Source organism: Anopheles arabiensis, chromosome 3 (assembly GCF_016920715.1).
Source record: "Anopheles arabiensis isolate DONGOLA chromosome 3, AaraD3, whole genome shotgun sequence".
Lineage (NCBI taxonomy): Eukaryota > Metazoa > Arthropoda > Insecta > Diptera > Culicidae > Anopheles > Anopheles arabiensis.
In genome coordinates, this window is record NC_053518.1 from 3,477,075 (window position 1) to 3,488,448 (window position 11,374).

At 48.0% G+C, this 11,374-nt stretch overlaps 1 protein-coding gene across 1 annotated transcript; it reads left to right on the forward strand.

Moving 5' to 3' along the window:
- The first annotated feature begins 6,772 nt into the window (after positions 1 to 6,772).
- Positions 6,773 to 10,777, forward strand: LOC120901653 (protein odd-skipped). Its single transcript, XM_040309774.1, has 2 exons — positions 6,773 to 7,586; positions 7,839 to 10,777. The coding sequence occupies exons 1-2, from the start codon at positions 7,481 to 7,483 to the stop codon at positions 9,401 to 9,403; spliced, it is 1,671 nt and encodes a 556-aa protein (XP_040165708.1). The 5' UTR covers positions 6,773 to 7,480; the 3' UTR covers positions 9,404 to 10,777.
- The last annotated feature ends 597 nt before the right edge of the window (positions 10,778 to 11,374 follow it).

The following is an 11,374-nucleotide window of genomic DNA, read 5'->3' on the forward strand; positions in this document are numbered from 1 at the left end:
GCGAAGTACAAACAGTGACATGCTCAAACAAACCAAGCCATAAGGCCATCAACGACAAGACACCAGACTCTCCTCGTGCATGTGTGACTCGAGGTGTAGTCGAAAATAATAACGCTCTTTCCTGTGCTGTGTTTGATGCTTGCCGCGCCAGACAACCCCGTACCGTATGGCTTCCAAAAACGGTATGCGCCTGGCAGGGTAGGGAAGGCGATAGCGCATGTGATTGCGCCGTTCGATGGCGGGGTTTTGTGCCGCGCTCCGGTATCTGCTATCTCCTACTGAATTTTGTAATTATCAATGCCATCAATCGCTCCATCGGGTTCGTGCGGCGTTGAAATCGTGTCAGAAAGGGCGCGGGAAAAAACGCAAAACGGTACAAATCAAGCCGTAGTGCGCAATGCATGGTGGTGAACCCTTTGCATTGGCAGGAGGGTACAGCGAGTACGGTAGTTGTTATCGGGAAGACATCGGTTTTCTGTTTAAAAGTTCCCATTTAGGGTTAGGGGAAGCTTTAAAGTAGGGAAACACTTGGTGATGGTGCTGATAAGGAGAGTTAAATGAAAGGTTAAGCAAAAACGAGCTGCTAATGTTGGGCAGATTGCAGCAGAACGTTTAGAATGTTGGGTTTAAATTTTCAGGTTCTAAATGCTATGAATAACTTCACAATTTGCAAGCACAACTTATATTGTGTTTCCAAACATCTATTTTCTCAATCTTTCTTATCACTATACGTCACGCGTGAGAGCAAATTGAGTAGATTTCCTAAGCACTTCGTGTGAAAGGGGAAATCCATTGCTGGAAGTCAATAAATTGAACACTTTATTTTCCAGACAAGCCACCAAATAGCTGTGTAGGGACTAATTCGGCTTCTGTTTTTTCAAAGCAACTGTGGGCAGATGCGCTGATAGTTTATCTCAAGGAAATGGAAAAGAGGTTCTTGTTGGGTCTCAGCAATTTTCCCAGCAGCAATCGGAGGGTTTTTTTTGTCTGTTCTCGCGATCCCCGCACAATGAGATGGTACAGCTGGTGACGATAATTACAGTAGCAGCAGAACGATGATAGGGAATATGTATTGCGTAGGTTCATCCAGCGAGTGGGACTGGCTGCGTAGCATGAAAGTGCGATATGAAGTACAGCAGCAGTAAAGATAAGCACGCCGATTCACTGCGGGGAATCTCGAGCATGTAATGGGTTAGGTCGTGGAAAACTATTGATTTTCCCAGCGTGTAGTTGTTGCTGAAGTGTGGCTTGAACTTTAAAGCAGGCAAAACTGGACTGGCAATATTAGTATGCGTGACGTTGTACTTCGGTTGCAGCCGAAACCGAAAGGAGAAGAAAAATGGTCCGAAAAATCGATGTGTGCGATGTGTGAAATCGGAGCCGTGCCTGTAACTGGAGGCTCCTTCCTGCGTGGTCCGGTAGCCGGTATCGGTTGCAAGTACCAGGAAAAGTACAGCGGGAAAGTGATGTTCTATTCCCACATGTACAGCATGTATACGCGGACAGTGTGTCTCCTTTTTCTTTGGTTGGTGATGCTGGCCGCACTTGTTCATCTTTCGGCAGTGGCGTTTTGGGCGTTTTTGGGTAGTGTGAACGGAAACGGTACGATTTGCTCTCGTACGACTGCACTATTCCGGGGCACTTGAAGGCATGAAAAGATTATAAATCGATTTGTTGATCCTCCTAGAGGGGTTTCGGAACAGCAGATTGTTCTGCAAATTGCTTTCTGTTTGAAAAATAGGTTTTAATAGGTTCTGCTGGCTTATAGTCTTCTTCGGAAATAATTGCATTATCTTAAATTTCAAACATATTTCATAAGCATTATTTTGATAATAAAATTCCATGACTTTTCTTCACACCGAAGAAAAAGGCAATGTCTCCAATTTTAGAAAAAAAGGACCTGCGAGAAAAAATAGAAAACTTTTAGAGTTTCACTGAATTTTCGAATACCGCCACGGTCCGTAAGATGAGGCGCACAAAGGGACATGCATTGTGCTACCCTGAAGCGCCGCTTTGCAATCCTCTCGTAGCATCGTTTTGTACCGTATTTGCAGCGGGATCGGATGAAAAATCGACCGGCAGTGTCGGTGCATGTTCGCATAAATCACTTGATGCAACATGATCGATCCGTACGTGGCACCCGGTTTGGTGTAAGAACATGCGGGTGTTTTTTTTTGTTACTGTTTGCACTAGACTTGCAAAGGAAAGAGAGAACCATCATCTCGCAATTCGTAGCACTGTAGCCTAGCGTTAGGTTCACTTTCCTTTTCGTCCTTTTTTACTCGTGTTCTAGACTCGCCTGCCAGACAACGAGGCAGGACCGCTGGCGCCAGTACGCTTCATTTGAATGTAGTAAAGTTCGGAGGGAATGTGATGTGTGCCGAGCACGCCGACACTTTACCATGTCCTGAACGATGATTAGGTGTGAAATTTTTCAGCCACTTGCCGGGTGTGGCCACCTTTTTGGTGTGGGTGTCCTCTCACCGGGATGCATGGCGGTTCAAGGGTGGCCTGACCGAACAATGCAATAAATGCACCAAAGTACGCTTACCGGCGTTCGGCAAGTGTTCGCAGTGTTCATTGGATTGTGCTTTGCCGGTGTAATTAATTGCAATCTGCACCACCGCCAAACATGGTCCTCCATGTTGTAGGGGCGTTCGGTTTGTTCAAAGAGGGCAAATAGGTCTGCACTCCCTTCCTCCCAGGCGTTTCCCAATTTCTAATGCTAACAAATCGAAATTAATTCAAACCGGGCCGTTGTTTGCGAACACCATTTATGGAGTCAAATGATGCCGTGAAGAGGAAAGGTGTGTGTGTGTGTTGGCGTGTTATTGGGACAATGCTAGCCAATTTCAGATTTACTGCATGCTCCGTGCGTCTATTGTCGCAACAGTGTATACTGCACCAGTTAGTCCGTTCCCTCCGTTGGCTGTCAATTTGATGAAGTGAGTTGTGGCCATATCCTATCGTTCGCAGTTGTGGTGGGAATGTGATTTTGAAGCCTAAAATGGGATAACTAATTACGGTGGTTCTGTGTCAAAGATGGTGTTTGGCTGGAAGTGATCGCGCAACGTGCAGTAAGGAGGGGCATGATGTGGTAAGCAGTGATTATTTTAGGCGAATGGTTTGAGATTGAAAACGGGAAATTAAATTAGTCGAACGTGCCTGTCGCTTTTGCGCTTGTTTGGATAAGGTGGAATGGGTTTCATTTTGATTGCTTGCTAATGATCTCAACTAGTCGGTGACACAGTACGGTGCAATTGCTATGACGTAAATGGAACTGAATATTAATGAATTTTAGACGAACATGTATAAAGTTAAAATACTAATAGAAGCTAAAGAGCAATTTCGAATCCTTGTAATATTATACCAATTGTTGACCAGGTTCATTACTGTTTTTTTTAAATATCAGGCTTAACTGTCTCATTTTCTTTTACCACACTGTAGGTAGAATATCCGTTAGGACACAACCCTTGAACTGTACGTCCATTATCGATAGACATGATTTAATTGATTGCTGCTCACTTCCTTTCGATTGACCCTCTAGAATTACGTACCGCAGTCTGGCTCATGGCTATGGCGGTATGATGTTGTCTATAACTTGCTTAAAGTCACGTCCACTTCTGTTCTAGCTGCGACAGCAGGGCATGCAGTTCGTGATATGTGGCTTCTAGAACGTGACTTGTCTATGACGACTAAATAGCATCATGGCAAATGTAGCGAAGCTTCCTGTAATCTACGGCATCGGTCGTGCGTACGTTTGGCGCAGAACTATTCCTATGTATGAACGATGTGGTATAAATTATAAGATTATTTGATCATAACTGGAAGAGGTTCTGACTAGTGTTGGAATGGGGAAAAGATTAATCGAATATTTTATAATTAGCAGTTTATAGCAGGTTCATAGCGCAGCTTATAGGAGGAGTGTTTTGTGCTGCGTATAAGTAATGGAGGGAAAGTAACATAATTTACAGGCATTTCATTGTGGTTACGTTCTCTGTTTACGTCAAATCTCTCACAACAGACGGCCAAAAATGAGCCACACATGAGGCTGTGTTTATCTTCGACCGGGAGATTCCGCTCTGAAACACCAAAAAGTCTGGTAAAAGTCAGGATCGGATCAAGCCTAAAGCGACTACAGAACGTGGGCGCAGCGTTGACTAAAAGCAAAACATAAACAATCACTCCAACCGGTGGAAACTCCCGGTGTCGTCTGAAAGGTAGCAAAACGCTCGGTTTGTCACGGTGAGCGCTCTCCTGATGCTTCTCCGTGTGTGGGACATGGTTCGTAACGATGCTGGGAAATACCATTACCATAATGATGAACGACAACAGTCAGTGTGGCAGCCGGAAGGCGTTATAGCTTCTCTTCGGTCAAGCAAAACGATCCAACTACCTTCCATTTGTTCGGTGCAGGATTTGCCACCCCAGACACGATCGGGTTGAAGTGGTCCGTCCCAAAACTGCAGATAGGCGGGCCGGGAGAGCACCCGGTTCCACTAATTCCGGCTCAGTTAACGCCTCACGTGGAAAGGATTTTGTACCTTTCTGTATTGCGCCTTTCGGTAATCCGATCGGTTCACCGGGTGAAAGTACCTCACACATTTCATGTGCGCGTACTGTTATGGTTGAAGCTTCGGTGTGTGAGGTTTTGTTTAAACAGATGCGACAGTTTGCTATTCTTGCAAAGGAATTTCCATCGTGGTTTGTTAGCAAAGGTTGACTTTCTTTCTGCGTTCGCCAAGACGATGCGTGTCCGTGTTGTTTGTAATGTCCTCCAAAAGCGCAGACTTGCTGGGGACGGCCATCACAACAACACACACACCGACCATTGATGGTTGCTAATAGGCTGCAGAAGTTGTTTGCGATAAGAAGAAAAACGATGATGGCGGAAAAGGTGACCAAATTAATCCATATACGACTACCTTATTCGGTTCGCACTGATAAGGCGCGTTTGTCGGCATGCGGAACATGAAACACGGTACCGCCCCGTTTCATCGAAGCCGCAATCTTTCGGGACCACCCGATCGGCCGGTGTGAACGATGATATCATTGAGCTGCGTGCTATTCATTACCGAAGGAAGCAACGAGAAACATTTGAGGTTGATAAGTTTTGCAATATTTTCCATTGCCCGAATGTTCTGACGATGAGAAATGAAGGTGTTAATGACGATAAAGTGAACGGTCGTGAACGTATTCCCACTAATTAGGACCTACATATTTAAACAACATACTTTTCTAAAGTAAGTACTCTCTTTGGGTCGTTAATCGAGCTCAAAAGGCCTCACGATAGTATCGTAATCAGAAGCACCGACTGGATTCCCGTGACCGAGAATGAATAAAAGGATACGATCCTGCCGAAAATGGTCGGTTCCAACGAGCTTGTGGGTGGGTCGTAAATCGACTCCCAGGCTCACAAATGGCCGTACGCTGGGTCGGATATATAACAGCCAGATTTTTTTTACTGTGCACGGACGAACATAAAGTGAACCTGTATGCTCGAAATAGAAGCAGCAGCAGCAGCCGAAGAAGCCTTCAGAGGAAGCAGCATCAGTTTGCTCTCGTCGTTGTCGTTGTCCTCGCTAGAGCCAACGTTTGGTCGTGCGAGTTTTTATAGCTTTATTAATTAATGGCCAGGGAGCAAGGGAATGTCATCGTTGGGGAGGCTGGCTGGTATGGCTCTGTGCAAGTGCGATGTGCGGGTGAGCGTGACGGCCGGCCACGAGAGGGATACTAATTATGTTGACAAAAACCGACGACCCAGCGTTCCTTCGGGGCAACGAAGCGAGTGCCAGTATGTAGAGGTTTTGTGCCATTTTATGGTGATTGCAATTGCAGCATTGACGTGCGTAGGTGCAGGAAAGGGCAAACGGAAGAGGGGCGAAATTGAGCGGCAAAATGGGAAGCAATTGAGAAAAAGGGAATTCAATAAAGCCTCACATCCTTGCGAGTGGTGTGTGTGCGTGTGTGAGACAGTGGAGAGATAAAACATAACATGAGCGGTACGGAAAGGCAAACAATTGGCAATGTTACTGTCAACAAGCGGAGAAACAATGCCCCGGGAGATGGCGTGTGCAAGGACAATCAAATTGGATGGATGGTATAGAAGGTAGGAAAAGGGAAGGGAAGGAGGCAGGAGTAAAAAATGGAATGGAACGGAAGGCAAACATCGGCAGCACCAGCAGCAGCATAGTCGGCAGCAGCAGAAGCACGCAGGAGCAGTACCACCGAGCTCCGAACTGGTCGTGCAAACGTTATCCCTGCGCACGGGATGAAGGGAGAACGAGCATGGTGCACACCAACCCAGCCGAAGGGTGGAAGGGTGGAAAAACACCCCTGTTACTAGCTCTAGCAGTGCCTAGCGTAGATGCAAGGATAGGAAAACAGGGCTCACTTTTACTGCAGCGCGATAAAACGAGAGCACAAGCCCTTGCACGGTGAATGTCTCGCTTGCGCAAACGGCAAAACATGGCCGGCCGTAGAGATGCGCACGCTCGCACCGCAGCCAATCCGGATTGAAGCTCCGCTTGAGTGCGGTCGAAGTAGGCGGGTGTTGTACTTCACCAGAGCAAAGGTGCGAAAGAGATGGAGCGAAGGGTTGTTCTACTGGCAACGGTTTGCACAAGCGAGAAGCAATCCATTTCTCTCAAATTTGGAATCCGCTCGCCCGCTCGCTCTCTTTCTCTCTCTCTATCTCTTTGGTTCGACGCACACGGGCCAGGGGTGGCTTTCTGGGAAGTTTCGTTCATGTGGATGTTTAGTAGCAATTCATTTTGCACCGAAAACTTGTTGTCTAAACATCTAGCTCCACGAGGCAGGGTGTTTTTGTTGTTGTTGTTGTGTTCTCTCCACACGCGTTCCACTGCTCGTGTATGTGTGGGTGTGTGCGTGTGTATGGAAGCTCCTGACATGACATTCTACCTGCTCCCGGACAGGCCTACCGTGTGTGTGTGCGCATTATGTGTGTATGTGTTTATGTGAGGGAGTAAATAGAGAAGAAGAGCCGAATGCGAAGGAGAGATAGAGAGGACCAAAAAAGGATCAGGATCAGGAGAGGAAGGATAATAGCAGCAGACAGGACCTGCCCGTGTCAAAAGGATAACCACCGTACGGTTGCCAGATCGGTAGTTCAGTTAAGCGATAGCAGCGGAACAGTGAACACACAGCGCTTCCGTGCTCCGAAGCAAACAGTGCACCCGCTTCTTGATCAAAGCACTTTGTGTGAGTGTTCGGTGTAGCATTACAAAGACAGTTTCGTGTTGTGACACAAGTGCGACATTGCAGTGAAGTCAGTGAAGACACAAACATTGAGCAACACAGTGCAGCGGGAAGAGCGATTGAAGCGATAGAAGAAAGACTCAACAAACAATCACGCTGAATGCGACAGTGCGCAGTACTACTGCAGTGACGAGTTGAAGAAGCAGCGGTTTGTTTTACCAGCGACCACTAGCGCACACAGCCGTGTCCACCGTCGTGTAAAATGTCTGTAAAATCGGTCCCATCATCAGCAGCATCGTCAGCGTCGTCTTCGTTGTCGTCGTGCAGTGAGATAAGCATCGAGGAGCTGCACGCCCGTTCATCACCAGGTACGTTTGCGTGTGAATGGGAATTTGGAGTTTTCCTTTTTAGTGGTGAAATGATTTGAAAATTGAACGGAATTAATCGTAAATCACTTCCCGCACACAACCGCGATGGTAAACAATCCGGTTTGTGATTTGAACTGCCCTTGGTGTCGGGTTCACTAGTAGCAAGTGATAAGAAGGCCTGCAAAGCGCGGTGCACAGCAGAACGGTTTTGTTAATGGTTTTGGTTTGGATTTTCTCTTCTTCTCTCGTTAGATTTTTCTGCCGAATTCACACTCGCCAACATTAAGCAGGAGCCGCGTGCCGGAACAGTGTCCCCGATACTGACACCACCACACACACCCACCGAGGACAGTATTGGTGGGCTGAACGGTTCGCAAACGATCATCAGAACGACACCACCACCACACCATCACCAGCATCAGCATCATCATCATCATCATCACCCGTCGGCCCAGCACTCGACACCGCCGCGACACATTCCACTGAACCACTATCATCCGTATCAGTACGAGATGGAGCGTTCGCGGACAGTCACCATGCGTCAACAACAGCAGCAGCAACAGCAACAACAGCAGTTTCTTCAACAGCAGCATCCAGCCGGTCAAGATCTGGTGGGAGCGTTCGTGCCACAGCAAGCCCCGCAGACAATCGTGACCGCCCCCTCCACAAACCCGATCGAGGCCGCATTCCTGTACCAGCAACAACAGCAGCAGCAGCAACAGCAACAGCAACAACAGCAGCATCAGCAACAGCAGCGTCTCTGGCAGCAACATCTCCAGCAAACCGGTTATCATCCAGCGGCGGCAGCAGCGGCCGCCGCAGCCGCCGCAACCCTGCCCGGTGCCTATGCCCATCCGCACGCCGCCCTCATGCAGCACTGGATTCGCAATGCCGCCCTGTACCAGCAGCGCTTGCATCCGCATGCCCACGCCCACCCGCACGCACCGGCCGTCGGACACCATGGGCACCATCCCTACCCGATGCTGGCCGGTGGTCGTCCCGGCTTGAAGCTGCCCGGGCACCACCACGGTGGACCGGGAAGTGGAGGTGGCAGCTCACGCCCGAAGAAACAGTTCATCTGCAAGTACTGCAACCGACAGTTCACCAAGTCGTACAATCTGCTGATCCACGAGCGCACGCACACGGACGAGCGGCCGTACTCGTGCGACATCTGCGGCAAGGCGTTCCGGCGCCAGGACCATCTGCGCGACCATCGGTACATCCACTCGAAGGAGAAACCCTTCAAGTGTTCGGATTGCGGTAAAGGCTTCTGCCAATCGCGTACCCTTGCCGTGCACAAGGTGACCCATCTGGAGGAGGCGCCGCACAAGTGCACGATCTGCAACCGCACGTTCAACCAGCGGGCGAACCTGAAGACGCACATGCAAAGCCACAGCCAACCGCAGGGCTCGGCAGGTCTTCCACTGGGCGGATCGATCGAACCGGTACTGAATGGGCCTGCGCTCGATCTGTCCCAGAAGTCGTCCTCTTCGTCAGCCGAGGAGAAGGACATCATCGTGGACGAAGACTTTGACGACGAGGAAGAAGAGCTGGAAGAGGAGGAAGAGGTGGAGGAGGGTGAGATGGAGGGCGAAGAGGAGGAACAGCTCGACCTGGAAGGTGATGGCGATGGAATGGGGGTGGATGTGCGGCAGATGCTGCTGCTGGAGCATGCCAACAGTGCTGCAGCGAATTTGCATACACCCAGGCGCAACGCAACGACTTCGGCCACTGCGACGAGTGCACCGGCCGGTCCAACAACGGTGACCCCAAAGCGATCGCTCGGCTTCTCCATCGACGAGATCATGCAGCGATAGAGCGATGGGGGGGAGGGAAAGCATAAAGAGGCTAACCAGAGGGAGAGAGAAAGAGGGAGAGAGGTGTTGATGTTCCTTACCGTCGTAGTCCGCGTGCGCAAAGCTTAGGTTATGTTTAGGGTTTTATTAGAGGTCGCCAACAGAGAAAAGCTGATACCGAGAAACGGTCCGAGGTTTTGTGTTGCAGGATATTAACGCATACCATAGCCATACAGAGTTAAGCCAAACGTAATCCCAGCACCAAGAGCACACGTAAAGGTGTGCCGAAGAAAAGGCACAGATAATTGGGCTCGAAAGTACACACAAGGAAAGAGGGAACGGATGAACCATGTACATACAACCAAAGAGAGACGGGAAAGAAGATGATGATGATGATCGATAGGGAAAGGGCGATGACGATCACCAGCACACAGATAGCAAGAGAGCAAACGAGTGAGCGAGAGCGCATAGGACGAGCTTGAAGGGATCTTTCGAATCCATTCCAATTCAATTCCAATTCCCAGGGTGTATGCAACAGTTAGAGCAATTTAACAGGTTTTAGCAGCACAGGCAAGCCGGAATGGGGAAAAGGGAAGGTATCTATTATTTTACAATCGATACCACACACACAAAACACATTGTATGTGTGCCCGTTGTACGGTGCAGCGGTTTTTTTGCGTTTTCCCCATTTTGCCGGCAATCTGGGACAATGTTTACAAAGACTGATATTTGTTTTTATTACTTACTAATTATTGCTGAGACGCAAGGAGGCTCGTTCGAGAAGAGGGCAGGCAGGCAGCAGAGCAATAATAGTATGCCAGGGATAGTGTGTCTCACCCGCTGTACCCGCTGTATCCCTTTGGGCAGAGTAATTGATAGGAGGGGTGCAGGTACCAAAGTGTTGAGACCCGTTGCCGATGGGTCGCCCCGGGATCGATAGTATCGCCCGGGCGCGGCGTGAAGGAAGCGTTAGGCCAAAGCCAAAAACAATCGATTAGGGTATAATGCAGCGGACACGCACGCCGTTGCGTCGTACACGTCGTACACAAGTATTCTTTTTTACTGATCTCATACAGAGCAGGGGTGTATTCTCGAGGGGATTGTCGCGTTGACAAGGTGTCGTGCATGACAACGCTAGACAGATAGCCAGGAGAACGATAACTAATGTCCCTCAAGATGGGGCATGGCAGGCACATAGGCAGCAATGTGAAAGGATTATTCTGTATATAGTTAGCACAATTCAATGTATATTATGTTACTATTCTGTAGATCTGTAAGCATTACCAGTAGAGCACGATGTAGGTGTGTAAGATACGTAAATTATTACTGAGACCGATCCAAATAATAAATAGAAAACCTTAGCGATAATGTTACAATATTTCGCAAACTATATAATCCACTGTGTTGTTCATTTACTGTCTTTGGGAGAAAGGGGAAAAGGGTCTATTGAGACGGATTACTGGATTTGCAGATCCTAAGATCTTTTAAGCTTTATGAAAGTTGTAAAGTTACTCAAATTATATTGCTCACAAAGAGCCCAGGGGTCACGAATTATCACTCCAATATTTGTGAGATCTCAACTGAATTGAACTAAAAATAGTATCTCACGAATCTCAAGGTTTTAGTACCTTAAATTAATGATTATACTGATGATGTTAAATGTATCTAAAATCCACCAGATGTCGGAACAGGACCACAACATATGTTGAGCAGCTTTTGCGCACAGCATCTCAATTTCGTGGTTTACGTAACATAAGGAAAGCTTCCATTTAAGGGAGCTTTGGCTGACAATCGAAAGTTCAATGTCCTGGTGTGTGTGCTGTCAAATGTGTCATCAAGAGCGATAAAAACCTTGCAACAATCATCAACAAACCATGAATCCGGTATGATAAAAGCATTGGATGCAACAGCATGAAATGGCACGGACAGCATGGTAGGTTGTGTAAATAATGCAATTGATGGCTGACTTGCATCTCCATCTCCGGTTGCCTC